The sequence below is a fragment of the Mustela putorius genome, unplaced genomic scaffold, assembly GCF_011764305.1.
Source record: "Mustela putorius furo isolate JIRA1106 unplaced genomic scaffold, ASM1176430v1.1 tig00003834_pilon_pilon_pilon, whole genome shotgun sequence".
Lineage (NCBI taxonomy): Eukaryota > Metazoa > Chordata > Mammalia > Carnivora > Mustelidae > Mustela > Mustela putorius.
In genome coordinates this window covers 80,809,744-80,828,202 of record NW_025421987.1, presented here as the reverse complement: position 1 = coordinate 80,828,202, position 18,459 = coordinate 80,809,744, and the positions used below count along the sequence as shown (strand labels likewise).

The 18,459-nt window shown below is 36.2% G+C and overlaps 1 protein-coding gene across 4 annotated transcripts; it reads right to left on the bottom strand.

Moving 5' to 3' along the window:
* Positions 1 to 8,480: 8,480 nt before the first annotated feature.
* Positions 8,481 to 18,206, bottom strand: ZNF639 (zinc finger protein 639). 4 transcript variants are annotated; one of them, XM_045088651.1, is made up of 7 exons: positions 17,913 to 18,206; positions 14,600 to 14,671; positions 13,673 to 13,741; positions 12,160 to 12,270; positions 11,881 to 11,940; positions 9,822 to 9,956; positions 8,481 to 9,701 (listed from the first exon to the last, which is right to left on the bottom strand). In XM_045088651.1, exons 3-7 carry the CDS (start codon positions 13,728 to 13,730, stop codon positions 8,548 to 8,550), a joined length of 1,518 nt encoding a protein of 505 aa, XP_044944586.1. In that variant the 5' UTR covers positions 13,731 to 13,741; positions 14,600 to 14,671; positions 17,913 to 18,206; the 3' UTR covers positions 8,481 to 8,547. The 4 variants fall into 4 exon arrangements, with proteins under 4 accessions (XP_044944586.1, XP_044944585.1, XP_044944588.1 ...); XM_045088650.1 differs by lacking the exon at positions 17,913 to 18,206 and adding an exon at positions 17,692 to 17,906; XM_045088653.1 differs by lacking the exons at positions 11,881 to 11,940; positions 17,913 to 18,206 and adding an exon at positions 17,692 to 17,906.
* Positions 18,207 to 18,459: the final 253 nt, after the last annotated feature.

Sequence of the window (18,459 nt, the reverse complement as noted above, 5' to 3'; positions counted from 1 at the left end):
TAAACAAAAACTAAAATGTAGTTATTCAAAAAACTTATAAATTTGACACACCACTGCCATATGTGTTCAATAATGTCAAAAACAAGGAAGACACATATCAAAGGAAAATAACTCCAGATATATACCATAAAGCAAATAAATTTGAAAACTTAAATGAAATGTAAAATTTCTGGGAAGGCATCAAATACCAAAATTATTCCAAGAAAAAAAAGAAAAACTGAATAAGTTAATAATCACTCAAAGAACTGAAATGGCAATTTCCAATGCATGTGTGTCTTTTAAAAGCCAGGCCTAGATGATTTTAAAGGTGACTTCTTACCAAACACTTTAAAAAGAGATTAATCTTATCTGATATAGGATTTGGCTGGGAATAGAACAAGAGAGGAAACATCCAACTTACAAGAGTAGAATAACCTTGATACCACACCGGATAGGAGGTACAAGTAAAAAAAATTACATTTGTGAATGTAGAAGCAAATATTCTCCATGAACTCTTAGCTAACTGAATCCAACACTGTATTTGAAAAAAGTTTTTGTCCAAACAGGGTTTTCCTGGAAATACAAAGATAATTCCACATCTGAAAATCAACCAATATAATTTATTATATTAGTAGATTAAAGGAGAAATCTCACATAATCATCTTAATAGGTGCACAAAAAGTTATTGCTTAAGTTTAATATTTATAATAAAAGTTCTTAGAAAACTAAGAAACCTAATAAAGACTACCTACCAAAACCTACGGTAAATAAACTTACTGGGGAAACTTTAGGAGTCTTACATCTAAGACTAGAAACAAAAAAGGAATGCCTGCTATTGCTAGTTCTGCGCATTAATAATGGCACTCATTAGTAATAACAGTAAAGTTACAAACAAATTCTGTGATTTAAAAAAAGCTATTAAGGACATTTAATTCCTTAAGTTTATGTCATTCAGAAGTTATATAATTATTTATATTAAAAATTGAGCAAAGATGGCTATTAGAACTAAGAAGACTAGAACCTGAAAAGGTATTTATATACAAAATCAATGTTTATTTATTTATTTTTTTTTTAAAGATTTTATTTATTTATTTGACAGACAGAGATCACAAGTAGGCAGAGAGGCAGGCAGAGAGAGAGAGGGAAGCAGGCTCCCTGCTGAGCAGAGAGCCCGATGCGGGACTCGATCCCATGACCCTGGGATCATGACCTGTGACCCGCTGTACAAAATCAATGTTTAAAAGCCATTAGAAAATAAACATTAGCTAATAAACATGCTAAAGAAACCTAAACTGTGAAGAATCTAGGCATGGACTGGACAAAAACTACATATGACCCTCATTAAAAAAAAATTAAAAGAACATTAAAAAGAGACTTGAGTGAATGGAGAAATATACAATATTCACAAAAGGAAAGATTTTAATGTAAAGACATTACTTCCCTCTAAAATGATTTAAAATTTTAATGCAATTGCCACAAGACTTCAGACGGAATTGGAACTAATCTTAAATTTACATGGAAGAAGAAAAAGTCTACCAATAACTAATACAATTCTCCCAAAGAGTAAAGGGAGTAAAGTCGCACTACTTTATACTAAGACATATTGTAAAACCCTAATATTTTAAGCATACTGTAACTGTTTAAGCCTGGAGCACTGTTGCTAGAACAAAGGAATATATATGAGTACAGACATAGACCTGTATGCCAGTTATGCCTGTAGGCAATTGATATATGATAAAATTGGTATGAACACTGAGAGAAGATGCATAATTTAACAAATAGTATTAGGGAAATTGGCTCACTTGAATCAAATAACAACAACAACAATTTGAATCATACCAACACACAAAGAAACTCAGATGTGGACATGCAAAGTATAACCAGAAAATTATTAGGGGAAAATAACTTTATGACATTGGGGTTAAAGACAATTCTGTAAACAAGATGCAGAAAGCACAACTTGTAAAGGGAAAATGTAATGGATCTATCTACATTAAAGATTTCTATTCAAAAAAAGATATTAGTAATATATAACAACCTGGGATTTTTTTTTTTTTTTGTGCAGTATATATAGGAAACAAAGGACTGATATTTAAATTTTATTAAGAACTTTTGAAAGTCAACCAGGAGAGGCAGTTCACAAACTAAGAAACCAAAATATCTTGTTTTAAGATATCAACCTTGTTAGTAATTTGATAATGCAAATTTAAACAATAATATTGTACTACTTTATGCCCCTCAGATTTACAGAAAATTTAAAATGTGGTATGATATTAATTTTTGGTAAGGATGTAGAGAAATGTGATTTGCTGATGGGAATATAAACTTTAGCCAGTCTGAATAATATTTTGGAAGTACTTAATCACACATATATTATGTGTATATGTAACCCACACACCTCCAAAGAAAACCAAAACAAACCCCAAACACCTCAATACATACAAGAAAGTTCTGGTAGCCTTGTACATAAAACAAATACTTAGAAATGCAAAAGTTACTCAGTTTGATATTTAACTGAATTGACTTCAGAAATGTGAGGGAAGAGTTTCCTGCCTTATATGGTAAATCTCTTTGAGGACAAGAACCATAGTTTATTTATCTTCATATCCCTGAGCACACAGCTTTGGAATTGATATTCCATAGCTACTTATCAAATAGAAGAGTAGTGAAATAGAAGTTTTTAAGGAGTTGCAGAGACTCCATGGTCTATTTGAGAAAAATTTAGTAATATTACGTTATATATAGCATATGTATATGTTATATATATATTATATATATAACAGTGGTTTTATATGTATATATATATATACATATAAAATATATATATATATACATATAAAATATATATATATATACATACATATAAAACCACTGTTCATGGTTATAGTCATACAATTTATAGTTAGCAAACAGGGTTTAAAAATCACTCATATTTTGGTCCTGGACTCTGACATTTTCTCTCTTCAGGTGTCTAGTATAACATTCTATGAAAAAAACAAATAGGGCATATTTAAACTTTCTCTAAAGAAAAAATTTTAAGAGTGATGGGGAAATTAGAAGTTCCATTTATTCTAGCTTAAAAAGCATTTGACTAGGGCATCTGACTCTTGGTTTCAGCTCAGGTCATGGTCTCAGGGTCATAGGTTTGAGTCCTGCCCCAGGCTCTGCACTCAGCAAGGAGTCTGCTGGATATTATCTCCCTCTTCCTCTGCCTCTACTCTTCCTCCTGCCTCGAATGCTCCAAAATAAATAAATAAATAAATAAAATCTTTATAAAAAATCATTTGACTAATGGTACTAGATAACCATTCTTCTTCTTTTTTTTTTTTTATAACCATTCTTCTAAACTATGAACAAAGAAGCTCAGATCAGAATTTTGTATTCTTAAATTTTAGTCTTTAATGTATCATTTACCCAACTTTTCCATGTCTATGTATCATTATTTACTTCATATTTTCTTCAAATCAATCTGCTTTTTTCTTAAAAAAGTCAGTTTTGTCCTAAGTAAATATATTCACAATTCAGATTTTATGTGACAGTTAACATATAATTTATTGCCATGAAAACAAAACTTGTATCACATACAATTATTTTTATATGTTGTGCACTTTGAGTCTGGATTAGAAGACCTCTGAGATCCCTCCCAGACAGACTGACATTCCATCATTCTAGGTTAGTTCCTCTACCTCAGTATTTTAATTTTCAGTAAAGAACACTGAATGAGTGCCATAAGGAACTTAACCATAATCTTGTGACCATAAAAAAGTATTTATTAAGATCTGTGCCATGATATTCTGCTTCTTAAAACCCAAGATAGATTCACTGAAATTTATAAATTCAGCACAGTCAACTGCTATTAGAGAGGAACATGTAAAATGTTTATAGGGTATAGAAACCAGTGATGTGGTATATGGTGTGAGGGAAGTTAAATTAACAGTTTGGAGAATAGAAGAATTAAAGAAAACAAATTTACTTTTGCCCTTTTAATTGGGAAAATTTTAATCTTATGAGACTTCCTGGAGGTATGGAAGACTTGTAAAGATGAAGGTAACCATAGATTTTATTTGAGGAATATGTTTTAGAAACATGAATAATGGAGGTAACCCTAAATAAAATGAACAGGGTAGGCAGGAAAAGAGAATCTAATATTCTCAAACTTCAGTCAATTCAAATTTAGAACAGAATGGTGAATGACCTTCACACAGAGAATTAAGTAAGGAAAAAAAAAATTACCCACCAGAAGTTACATTTGATGGGTATGATTCCAATTCCTGCTCTCAGGTTATTCTAAAGAGAAGGGCAACAAAAGTATCAGTCATTTCAAGTAAAAGTTTTTTGGCAGTGGACACTATCTGGGTAAGGTTAAAAACTAGAAAACTTTTGAGTTTTCATTCAAAACATACTTTTCATTAAATTTCTCAGGGTATAAGTCATTCAGTTCAATATTTTTAGCAAGAAAAAGACTATTCAGGTTATACTCACTTGCCTTTTTAAACAAAAAACAACACACTTTTAAACCTTTTAATAATAAAAACTCCTTTAAAAAGCTGTCTAAATAATCAACCTTCTTGAAATGTGGGAATAAGACTAGTAGGTAATATGATAAAAAGATTTTATCATTTACCTTCTTGAAATGTGGGAGAGAGAGAGGGAAGTAGGTAATGATGATATGCGGGACTCTATCCCAGTGAGATCATGACCCGAGCCGAAGGCATTTTATTTTTTTTCATTTTTTTTTTTTTCATTTTTAAAATGATTTTAAGTAATCTCTATACCCAACATGGTTCTTGAACTCACAACCGTGAGATCAAGAGTCCCATGCTCTACTGAGCCAGACGCTGCCCCCCAAAATTGTTTCTTTTTAGAATAAAGAAATTACTTTTCACAAATAAGATTTATTTGGGTTTGGGTAGTTACCAGTTTAACACCAGGATTACGAAGGAGAATGAACTTAAGGAGGTTGTGATGACTGATGCTTTAATACAGGAAGTCTTTATCCAGAAATTATTTTCAATGACGAGTATGAAGTAGGCTTCAAAGAACACTGTCTTGGGGTGCCTGGGTGGCTCAGTGGATTAAGGCCTCTGCCTTTGGCCCGGGTCATGATCCCAGGGTCCTGGGATGGAGCCCCATATCGGGCTCTCTGCTCAGCAGGGAGCAGGCTTCCTCCTCTTTCTCTGCCTGCCTCTCTGCCTACTTGTGATCTGTCAAATAAATAAATAAAATAAAATCTTAAAAAAAAAAAAAAAGAACGCAGTCTTAAAATTTTTTAAATTACAAATTGAATGCATAACTTCATATAAACATGTAAATTACTTTTAGCTTTGTGAATTTATATTTTACAACATGAATGTATACATTTCTTTCTCTTAGATTTGAATGTTGTCTTAAAAGATTTTTTAATGGAAAGCTAAACCAATGTAAGTATATGTAAATCCATAACCTAAACGCCTTGAATGAAAATTCTTGTAGATACTCTGTCTTTAGTCACCAGAACTGAAAGTTATAGGCAAAGGAATATATATCCCCAAATTTGATCTTAATTTATAGGAATCAGACTGTTTTTGCTTTCTTTTTTTAATTCAAATATTTTATTTATTCATTTGAGAGAGAGAACGAGAGCAAGAGAGCATGAGAGTGGAGCGGTCAGAGGGAGAGCAGACTCCCTGCGAGGAGAAAGCCGAATGCAGGACTTGATCCCAGGACTCCAGCATCACGACCTTAGCCAAAGGGAGTTGCTTAACCAACTGAGCCACCCAGACACGCCCCACAAATCAGACTGTGTAAACACATAGGTAAACCTGAGTAACCAAATTTGCTTTTCCTTGGGATGCTTGATCTTAATTATTTGTTTTCACTTAAATTCTTAACAAATATTGATTTTTTGGTAAACCAATCTGATTCCCAAGAGGATTGGGGCCATTTGATTTTCATTAACTTTCTCAAGTTTGTGTAAGTCATAGTGCTTTTAAGCATTAAAATCCGCTAAAAATTAATCATAGTAGTTTGGGAAACATATTAAACTTCTTACAAAAGAAGCAAAAGTAAGGTTAATGGTAAAGTGCCAGAAATTAAGTAATACAGTGCTTTGCAAATTAGATTTAAAAATTAGGAATAGTGTTATTCCAAACACCCACACACAAAACCTTACATATACTACACCTACCAGTAACTCAGCAATCACCTAACAACACACTATGGACCCTGTGAAACGGAGAAACCGGTTAGTATGTGATGACACACATTCATGAAATCTAAGAGAGTTGATTTAAAATGGTAAAACTGGCAAATTTACGAGAAGAGAGGCTTTTGAATAGCGCACAATCACTTTAAAATTTTGGAGTACAGGTGAAATTTGGAATTTCATAAGTAATAACTCATTGCAAGGTGAAGATAAAAAAAGCAAGAAATAAAATGGCCCACTGCTACTGCCAAGAATTCTATTGTAGTGCAAATAAACATCAGGATCAATTATGTATTCTCAGACTTGAACTGTGCTTTAAATCACAAGAGAGTTCAGTGGAAATGTTTGCTTTTTTGGGGGGAAAAACCAAGAAGTAGTTAGAAAAAATCTCTTTTTAGGTAGGGTTGTTTTTCTGAAGAAGTTCTTTAAGCTAAAAATATAAACCAGCTGTCATTGACTTATTTGAAAGTGGAGTCAAAGCAAAAAGTTTTTATTGGGCAAACTGTCAGTGGGATGTGTCCTCAAGATGCAGATTCAGTAAAAAGTACAAAATTACATGGGTCTAAATTTGGATTAATATCTCTTGAGGTTTCATTACAATTATGTTAATTTGATTACTAATGTGATCAAATGTAAAGTAATAAAATACAAAATTGAAAAAAACCCACTAAGGCATTATTTATTTAAAGTCTGTTTCCTAAAAATAAAATTCTTGAAGGTGGATGTATATTAAAAAGGCATTAAAAAAAGAATTACCAAGAAGGCAGCCAAACAGCTATGTTAAGTAGTCATGAAAAACACCCCAAGGACAAAGCTTGGATTTTAATGTAACATGGTGTAATGGAAACATTAGACTAGAGGCCAAATAACTTGGATTCCACTCCTGTCTCCTATAACTGGTTTTGTGACCTTGGCCTATTTCAACAAGAAACTTAAGAGAACTAGAGGGTTTAGACCAGATGGTTTCTAAGGTTTTCTTCCAGTTTAAATACTCTGATATTAAGTCTTAGAAACATTTCTATCAGGTAGCCCTACCTGGAATGTTCAAATCAGATGAGTTTCTAAAAATACAATTATGCATATATGACAATAGTAGAGCCAAAAATGATTATTTTTGAGAAAACTTGTTGCTGCCACCATTCTCAAAATAGACTAAATTTCCACAGTTCTTGTAGTGGAACACCATAGGTCATAAATTGATCTCTTCAACTGTATCAATATTCCTGAACAATACTGTTTGTTAGTAGGAGTTCATTGGAGTTCACTGATAGACAAAATCATATCTTTGCATATTGCTATTTAAGAAGCTGCTACTGAATTGTGGTTTTGTCTCTTTTTCTTCAAATGTTGAAGTCCTGAGCTCCAGTACCTCAAAATATGACCTTATTTGGAGATTGGATCTTTACTAGGTTAAAATAAGGTCATTAAGGTTAGCTGTAATCCAGTGACCTTATAAAAAAGGGGAGTTTGAGAAATAGACTTGCATACAAAGAGAATACCATGTGAATGAAGATGGCCATCTACAAGCCGAGAAGAAAGCCAGAACCCCTCATCTTCTAGATTTTTGTAATTCCAGATTAATACTTCAGTGGGTATTCTCAGTCAATAAATGATTTGTCATCAGCAGTTTGAGCTTACTTCGCTGTTACATAACTGAAAATGAATTGTGAAAATGTTGAGCTATTAAATGTTACTTTTTATTGTCTAACCCCTTACCAGTTCCTCCTCATTCTCATTTTAAAATCATTTAACTCATAGATAGGGGCTAAAATAGAATGAGAATTAAAAAAAAAAAAAAAGACCATCAACAAAACTGGATCTTCCCTTCCTACTGTAACACTTGCTTCCTAGTGTTGTTAAAAGAATAATACAGATGGAGAGTCCACTGAGTCTTGGAGATAATTCCTGATGGGGATTATCTGGGAAGGTTTGGGTTCTTATAAATGGAAGTATCAGTGGACTTAATTGTATGGTACATTGTATTTAAGTTCTGATAACGCAGTACTTTGATGACTTCAAAGATGGAAAAACTGAGTTTGTCTTGAGTTTAAAAAACGTTAATAGCACCCATGGTTACAAAAGGAAAACTGTAGTCTAGTTTCTTTAGTACATCTGTTTCTCATCAATTCATGAAATCAGAGGTTCTGTAAGAAACAAGATGACAGACACCAAGAGTGGTTAAAACTATCATGCACTGAAAATAACACATTTAGGATACCACTATATACTGAAAAATGTAGCAATGCCAAGAAAATTGGACAATTAAAAAACTTACTTGTTAAAAGCAATTCTCATAAGTTATGTTTAAAATCATCCATTTTAACATCTCCAAAAAAGTCAAATTTATTATTTTACATAAACATTATGGCAGGTAAAGAAAATAATCAAGTCGTCTCATGGACTGGAAGGTGACTTATTAATTCCCTTTCATTTCCAAACCTCATCAAGCAGTCACTACATTTATGAGGTAAGTCAGCTGAATGCTTGAAATCTAGATGGATTTTAAGATCTTCAATTTGTCCTGTTGAATATTCACAGTATTGACATAAATAAATCCCTTCAGATAAATGTGAATTTAAATGTTTGCAATATTCTAGCATACTTGAAAAGCCTTTCCCACAGTCATCACAAACATGAGGAAAAATTTTAGTATGTTCAATAGCAACATGCCTGTTAACATTTGTATGAAGTCTACTCCGAAAACCACATACTTGACACACAAAGAAGTTTTTACATTTGTCAAAGGTAATTTTGCTTAAGAGGCTGTACTGTCCATGTTCTCCATTGTTATACTTATCACTCAACTCAATTAATTTACATGCATGTTCATTTACCACATGGCTATGCAAGTCTTCTGGATCATTTGTTTCATGTTCACAAAACTGACACAAGTACTGTTCATCACAGCTGTGCTCCTGGAAATGTAGGTAGAGTTCACTGCTTGAGGAGAACTGTACATCGCACTGCTCACACCAATAGAGGTGGTCACTAAAATGGGTGTCTGCAATGTGCTGGCTGAGGTTCTCAAAAATCACTGTTTTATAATCACAGTATTTACAAATGTAGGGATCCTCTTCATGCAGTTTGGCATGTTCGATCAAAAGCATGTTGGTAGAGAAACTTTCCTTGCATACTCGACACACATTTGAATCAGTACGCTTATGCTTCAGGATCATATGCTGCTTTAAATCAGAAAAATATTTGCTATTGAACTCACAAAGTTCACACTTATAGAGACCACTGCTATTGGCTCTCAGTAAAGGCCACTTCTGTTGGGCAGTCACATTCAGAGCTTGGCTCTTGTCAAGAATTTTGCAAAGTTTAGCTGGTGGCTCCTCATCAGTTTGGTCTTGAAGACTTTCTGAGGAATTGTTTTCTGTCTCTATATCATAATCTTCAGAAATTGCATGTACTTCTGCAGCAATTGGAACATCTTCAGCAGTGTGAACTTCTATAGGATTTTCCTCTTGCGTCTGTTGGTTGACTGACTCAGGTGAGTCACACTCTTCATCACAAATTTCAATATCAGCAGATTTTTCTGAAAAATATAAAATGTCTATTATCATCACTAAATAAGACCTAATGAATAAATAATTGGCAAAAATTTTTTCATTCATCTATATAAAATAAGCAAATGCTATCAACTGGTTTCCCTAACCTGTAGAAAAGGCAGTGTGGTCTAGAATTCGAAGTACAGGACTGGGAACCAGGTAGTTTTGATTTCTATTTCTGGCCTTGATTCCATCTGTAAATTTTGGCAAGTCATTTGATGTCTCTGTATCAGAATCATCATCTGTAAAAAGAGATTTGGAATATTATATATATCAAAGCATTAAATATTAATTACTATTAAACAAAGCACTAAATGTTTTAAATAAAATTTTGAACTCCCACAGGAACTAAAGGACTTAGACTTAGCCAGGAAAAGAGATGTTATCCAACAGACACACAAAATAATCTGTCCAAACAAGCAACTGCTTTTGCATCTGTGCCCCATTTGGACTAGAATATACTTATTAAAGTAACTTAGGAATTTTCAGTTTAAATTACGGAGTTTGAGTAAGCCTTTATTCCCTCAGCCCAGAACCCATGTTTCAAAGTTAGCATGGGGAAACTGAAATACAGGTCAGTAGAAAAAACTAGGCTTCAATATCATGTCACTGTTGTTCTTAAAAGACTTTATTTTTAGGAGTTCTCAGAAAAAACTTGAGAAGATAATACAGAGGATTCCCATATATTCTGCATTCAGTTTCTCCATTCTCTTACATTACATTTCAATTTCTCTATGCTCTTAATATGATACATTTGTTACAATTAATAACCAATACCAGTAAGGTGGTATTAACTAAAGTCTATACTTGGGAAGCAGATTTTCTTAATTTTTTCCTAATGTTCTTTTCCTGTTTCAAGAACCTAAGATTTCACATTCCATTTAGCTGTCATCTCTCTCTCTAGGATATTGTTAGCTGTGGCAGTTTCTTAGACTTTCCTTGTTTTTGATGACCATGACAGTTTTGAGGAGTAGAGATCAGGTATTTTGTAGGATGCCCCATGATTAGACTGGGATTATGGGTTATTAGAGGTAGACCAGAGAGGCAAGCTGCCTTTTTTTATCACATCATATCAAGGGTACATAGTACTTACATGATTTTTTACTGTAGATGTTGACTGTGATCACCTGGTTGAAGTAGTATTGATCAGGTTTCTCTGCTGTACTCTTTTTTTTTTTTTTTTTAAAGATTTTATTTATTTGACAGAGAGCACAAGCAGGCAGAACGAGGGGGAAGCAGGCTCCCCGCTGAGCAGAGAGCCCGATGTGGGGGTCGATCCCAGGACCCTGAGACCACGACCCAAGATGAAGGCTCTCCATAGAGTACTCTCCATACTCTATGTTTTGGAACGAAGTCCCTGTATGCAGTCCTCATTTAAGGAGTGGAAAGTTATGTTCCACCTCCTTGAGGGAGGAGAGTCCACATAAATAATTTGGAATTCTCCTATACAGTTTCTAACTTATTCATTCAATTACGTCTGTATGGACTCAGGAATATTTATTTTATATTTTGGGGTTCTAATTTTTTTTTTTTCCCCTTAAATTGTTTCAGCTTTGACTACTGGGAGCTCTTTAGTTGGCTCCTGTGTTCCTCTAACTACCTGGATCATGTGTGCGTGTTGAGTACTTCCTTATTTTCTGGCACTACAAAATGCTCCAGGCTCATCTTATGTATTTCCCACCTTAGAACTAAATCAACCATTTCTCCAAGTGCTAGTTCTTTTTATTGGAGAATGGTTTTAAAAACAAAATCTGGGCTCACTCCCACTGGGGTGTCATATCTTTTAGGCCCTCTCAACTAACAGAGTAAACACGTTTGTACAGTGCTCCATATACACACACATAACTATAATTATCTCTGTATGTAACCATCTGTGTCTCCATTAAGCCAAACATGAGTTCATACAAATATCTTCAACTCCTTATGCTTTTTCAAAAAAATATATTTCTGTGCCTCTGGTAGGAGCTCAAGGAAATTGGCAGTTTTGATGATTGCAAAGAAGAGAGAAAATGCAAATTTTTATCATTTACCCAATGCTGTTTTAAAGACTCAACAAAAGATGTTAAGACTGAAAAACACTGAATGCTTCACCCTCCATTCCTTCCTTTCCATTAGCCCTTTAGACTATAGCTGAGTGGAAGAACTGTGTATAACACTATTCCTAACCTTTCATCATAAATGCTCCCAGCTCTGGGTCAGTCTTGATTTTCCACCAACTCCTTGTCACTAAAATAGATTAGGAGAGTGTGCTTTTTATTTACAGGTCTGAAATAATGCTAAAAATTAAAAATTCATACTTGCTTACAAAAAAACCCAATTTCCTTACATTTAAACAAACTGAATATATGCCCATTTAGAAGTCATAACTTTTACCCACATTTTCAAGTAAGAAATAAAAATATATAAAAGGAACTTAAAGGATATTTTGGAAAATATTAGATATACCTTTGTTGTCAAAGTATTTTAAGTCCGGTTGTCTCATAGAACAAACACTGTAACAATGATCAGAAAAAATTCCATTGAATCCATCTGCAATTCTGCTTATTCCAGAGGAATCTGAACATAAGAGGAAAATTTTTAAAATTTCAAGTAAACAATTAAACATGTAAAGCCATCACTTTATCCACCATATATAAATTTTCATATTTGTAATAAAGTATATTTCCTTCAATTCTGAAAGCCTCTATATTTCAGATCTGATAGTGACATTGAGCTTTGCAAGAACCACCAATTACATGATTTACAATATAACACTTGAAGTACACAAAGACAGATCTGCCTTACTGTCAGAATTCCACACATTATAAATACGTGATAAATATATTAACTGCAAAAAACATTGAATTAACACTGAATTAACTACCAAGAAGATCTGCCATGTAATGAAAAAAAAGTAAGGCACAGGAGAAATAGTCTGAGGACCAATGAGGGCTTCTGAATAGTCATTTCAAGTCTTGTTGGGAGAGGTTAAGAGGCAGTAAACCAGGCTTAATTTCCTCAGATATGAAGAATGAATGTGTAGCTTGGGTGGGCTAGCAGGTATGCTAGAGACTATCTCAAATATAGATATGTGAGATTAGTTACAGGTGGCAACAAAGATCTCTATTTTTTTTTTGCACCAACATATACTTTATTATTTAGTTAAACTTATTTAAATTTAATTAATTAACATACAGTATATTATTAGTTTCATTAGTTTCATAGGTAGAGTTCAGGGATTCATTAGTTTGATACAACACACCCAGTGCTCATTCATCACATGCCCTTCTTAATATCCATCACCCAGTTACCCCCTCCCCTTCTCCCTCCTCTCCAGCAACCCTGTTTGTTTCCTACAATTGAGAGGCTCTTAAGGTTTGTCTCCTCTCTGCTTTCATCTTCTTTTATTTTTCCCTCCTTTCCCCTATGCTCCTCTGTTTTTTTTTTTTCTTTCTGTTTTGTTTCTTAAATTCCGCATAAGTCAAATCAAAGACCTCTCTCTCTCTCTTTCTTTTTTAAAGACTTCTCTTCTTAAGACCTCACTTATTGCCAAGATAGTAGAGCCAACCTCAACCAAAGGACCTAAAATAACACAATCAAAATAAAGTTCACATTTTTGAAAATAATGTATAGGATAAAAAATTTATCCCCAACAATCCAAATACCTTCCACCAAGGTTAATGTACCTTAAGAACACACAAGCAAATCTCAATTAATGTATAAGCATGCAACTCTGGATATCTAATTTTAAATATCTATCAACTACTCAGTTGTATATATTAAATAATGTCTGTAAACTTCTGATGTGTGCCGAGCATGTGGGACAATGAGGAATATGTATTTAAAGAACTTAAAGCTTTCTCTTACCTAAAAATTGACCCAGATATTTAACTGTTATCTGATCATTTATGAAAAAATGGATAAGAATACAATTGCATGGGACTCAATCCAGGGCCCAACTTTAAAATAATCCACTGACCTGAGTAACGAGAAGGGTGTAATGTCTTCCTTTTTCTTTTTTTAGGATATTCATTCATATCTTTACAATCTAAAAATGGAAAAATTTAACAAAAAGGTCACAAATAAAGATTGTTAATATTTTATAAAAATTCCTCCTAACTAAAGAACTTGCTGGGAATAAGAAGTATGTGTGCCACTTGAAAATCTACTTTGTAAGAGAAGTGTTAAACAATGCTTCCATTTATATTTTGGATTTAATTTTCTTTTCTTTTTTTTTAAAGATATTTATTTATTTATTTATTTGTCAGGGAGAGAGAGAGCCAGCACAAGTAGGCAGAGTGACAGGCAGACACAGAGGGGGAAGCAGACTCCCTGCTGAGCAAGGAGCCAGATGTGGGACTTGATCCCAGGACCCTGGGATCATGACCTGAGACAAAGGCAGCGGCTTAACCAACTGAGCCACCCAGGCATCCCTGGATTTACTTTTCTGATCAAGTTTAAAGGCAGGACACCAATACTTTTTTTTTTTTTCTTGGTGAGGTTGAGAAGTCCATTTCAAATGTTGATGTAATTTTAAGAACAGGATAATTACAATAAACCATGCCCTTAAATTATTTTTATTTAAAAAAATCATTATAGTGCCCTATTAAGAATATGATAGGTACATTTCTTCCAATTGGGAATATTTTGATACAGTTTTCAAGCTAATGGTGGATATACACCCTTGAAAAATCTGTATCGATCCCCTGATTTCCAGAAAATATACTCATCACATAGAAGCTCAGAATATGATTTTCAAGAAAAAATTCTTTTCTTACTTATAAGGTCACATTCAACATTCTATTTAGAACAAAAGAGATAGCAACTTTTGTTTAATCATTAAATAATTAAATTCCAATGGACTGTTATAAAATTGACTAAATAGTTTTTATCACATTCCACTTACTTGGTATAATTCTTAACACTGTAGTGAGGAGAAATGAACTATAGGGAAATTTTCACAGATGGTAAAAAATGCCTGTAGGAAAAAACACAAAGGAAGTCACATTAGCAAAAATGTATTTCACTTCTGAGACTCAAGAATACTATGGCACCAGGTCTCTAATTAACTGGAAAGTTATATGGAATTAATTCAAGTATAAATAATCTTTTGAACATATTGTATTAAGCACTAAAAACTGATAAATATGTGAGTATATACATGTGTCATATTTCTTTGAAATGAATCTACCTTCTAAAACTATAGCTATATTTTAACACCAAAATAGGAATATATATCTGGTTATTCGGCCATAATGAAAGCAAACCAAATCAGACTTTGAACTGTTTAAGTCCTTACAGATTGTTTAACAATACAAGGACAATAACGATTTACTGAACACCAATCATGTGCCAGGCCACTTTATCTTATTTAATCCTATAATATGAAAAATATACAACACTCCCTCAAAATTGATTATATATCAATTGATATACTGATTGATGTATCAATTGATGAGGAAACTAAGGCATAGTAAAATCAAGTCCAGGAAATGCTTTGTAAGTGGTAGCACTGGAATCTGAGTAAGGATCTAATTTTATAGCACATGCTTTGGAAATAGGGAGATACAAATAGGGAGTTATAATTCAGGTAACAGATTAATGTCAGAATCAGAATCACCTCTTCCATTTCAGGTTAGTGTTCTTTCACTGTAGAAGTGGCCAAGTAAGGAATGTCAGAAAAAGAAATGGACATTTTCTCTGCCAGCTTTATATGCTGCCTTTCTTATCATCAAAGTCATATACATAGCAGGTAAACTTGATATTAATACTGAGACCATCTTGTTTCTAATGGTAAGGTATTTGAGGTGCACACACTATTTTTGCTGCTTCACTAGGTTCTGGGTACTAGGTTTTAAGTGATGTGATCATACAGTAATAAGACAGTGATTTTCAGTTTATTGAGCATTCTCCTCTTATTTTATTTGATCTTCACAATCCTGTGAGGTACACAGAAGGGTTACCACCAAACTCACTCCAATTTTACTGCTGAGGAAACATTCAGTGAAAGTCAGTAACTAAGTGGCAGAACCAGAGCTGAAAAATCATGTCTTCTGACTCTTGAGTTTTGAACAACTAACTGTGTCAGTAATTTTTGTTGCTAATCACTATTACCAGCACGTTACATCTTCCAGTTCTTAGTCACCAACAGGAAGAAGGGAAGGGAATCACCCAAAGAAACTGACAACAGTTAGATTTATAGAAATAGTATCTCTATATAAAATGGCTTACCTAATACAAATAGCATTCCTTGAACCCTTCCCAATCAAGTACATTCAAAAACTTCTCATTATGCCATAAACTAAAACCTCAAGACTCATTCCTAATACCTCTTCTGTACACTTCCAGAATTTATACAGCCCAGGGTATTAAACTTCATGTTTTACATGTTCTAAAACTGTCCTGGAGAACAATGAAAACTATCGGCCCAACATTAAAGTAGCTTCTTGCTATTTCAGAACACACTTTAAATTCTTTCTAATTTGAAGAATGAAAAAGCAAGGAAAGGAAACCAAGCATGGCACTAAAAATTAATCTTTCAAGTTGGCCTGGATTCAGGCTGTCAGGTGAGAGGAATAGGATCACCTTGATCAGGAAAGGTCTGACTCCCACCCTTTCAGCATGATGCTAAGATGCCTACTCAAGACCAGAAATGCTAACATCTTTCATTTCAGCAAATATTCTTATGTGCTTTTTGTATACATAACTGCCCTGATGAAGAAGTTTGGTTTTTTACTCAAAGATGTCTTATCAACCTCCTCACTAGGTCTTCCTCTCATGGGGAAGGTTTTGAGTCACCTTCTCATTCGCTCTCTCTTCCCCATTTAACAAACAACCCATGTAATACATGTCACAGCAGGTTGTAAGTTAATTTAAATTAATTAAATCACTTTGAATCTATTCACCCAGGAAAAACATTGTTAACATTTTGGTATACAGACATCTAGACATTTTCCTAGGCTAAGGTATACATACGTATGTTCTACATTTACAAAAATGATACCATGCCACATGAAACATTGATTTGTTTTTTTTAAAAGCAACTTACAAAATACCTATCAGCATCTCTCCACCTGTCATTTTTTTCAAGAATGTCTGTACAAAATGCCATTTAACACGCAATCAGTACCTATATCAAACAGATCGACATCGAAGGCCTTTCATCTAATATAAATACTCTCTAACTGGTATAAAAATAAGGCAAGTATTCACAATCAAAAGCTCTATTTTTACAAGGTTTTAAAAGCACGTTTTTTTCATCCTCCTTTCAGAATAAGTACATATTCTCCAGATTTTAAAAGAACTGAAACACAAAAATGTTTCAGTAGAGTTTTTAAACTAGAACCCACGGTACGTGCAACTTGAGTTACCAGTCTTTGCCCAAATTTTTACCTCTTCGCAAAGAGGTAATTGAAATTATTTCAAATTACTCGCGTCGTAGGCTGTACTGAAAAAGAAAAGCTAAAGGGGTGTAGGGGCACCCAAAAGAAAAGCTAAAGGGGTGTAGGGGCACCCGAAGGGGGGGGCCGGCCCCCGGTCCGAGATGTGAGCGCCAGGCTGCATTCGGCCGCGGAGGCTTGCGGGCGAACAAGGGATTCGCAGCGAGTCCCCAAGCCGCTCCGCACCGCGGGGGGCCAGCCTGGCACCGACCGGCTTCGGGAGCCCAGGCGCCACCGGACACGCGGGTCAGAGGGGCCGCGCAGGAGACCCCCGGACCCAGCCGCCTCCACGCCCGCGCCACGCGCCGGGCCCAGCAGGGCCAGGCGACCAGCGGGGACTCCTAAACCCCGACCCCAAAAGCGCCATAAAGAAAACAGCAGCAGGGGGCCGAGCGTCCTCCGCGGGGGGTGGAACTGCCTCCAGGATGGGGGAGGGGCCGCCATCCCGTCTTAAAACGGAGGCTGGGTTTCATTTAAAAAGACGTCGTGGGGTCTTCCCTGGCCTCTCCTGTGGGAGGCTGCGTCCGCACGCCGCCGGCCCGCTCCTCCTCACACTCACCAGGACTCCGGGGCCCGCCCAGGCGCAGCTCCGAGGCGGCGGCGGTAGCCGAAGCGCCCGAGTGCGGGCGGAGCGGCCGCGCGGCCCTGCCGGCGGGCGGCGCCGCGGTGGCCCTCGCGCTCTCGGGCGCTCCCCCGGGCCGGCCCTTCTCCCTCCCGCGCGCCTCACGCCCTGCCCGCCAGGCGCCAAGCCCCAGGCCCCAGCTCGGCGGCCGCACTCACCACCTCGCTCCGCGCCTGCGCCGCGCACCTCAGAGGCCCGCCGACAGGGCGGGGGAGGTGACGAGGTGAGAGTGGGGGGGCAGGGGATCGGGCGGCGAGGCCACGCCGCACACCAGACCTGGGAGGGACCACCGGCCTTTAGCCCCCGGGGGTGGCCCGGCAGCCCGCGCCCCCTGCCGGCACTTCTGTGCCGCCGCAGGGTTCTTCCGGGCTGGGTCCCGCCCCTCCGGAGCCTAGCGGGTGATTCCACTCCCTAGAACTGCTCCCCGCAAGGCCGCCGAGGGAACTTCCCTGCCACGGGCTCCCGAGCTTTTCCTCCCGCCTCCAGAGAAGTGGGAGAAGCGCGGCGAGCTAGCGGCCCCTTTTCCACCTGGCTCCTCCAGGGGGCGTGCGAGAGCGGTCTTCCACGAGTTCGGCAAGGCAGATGGCATTTCAGCCCCCAGAGCGGCGGCTGCTTGCTGGGGACGCAGAGGGCGACGGCCTTGCCAAGGTTGTACCGCGTCCCCACGAAAGAACTACGCAGGGGTAGGAGGCTGAGAATTTTGAA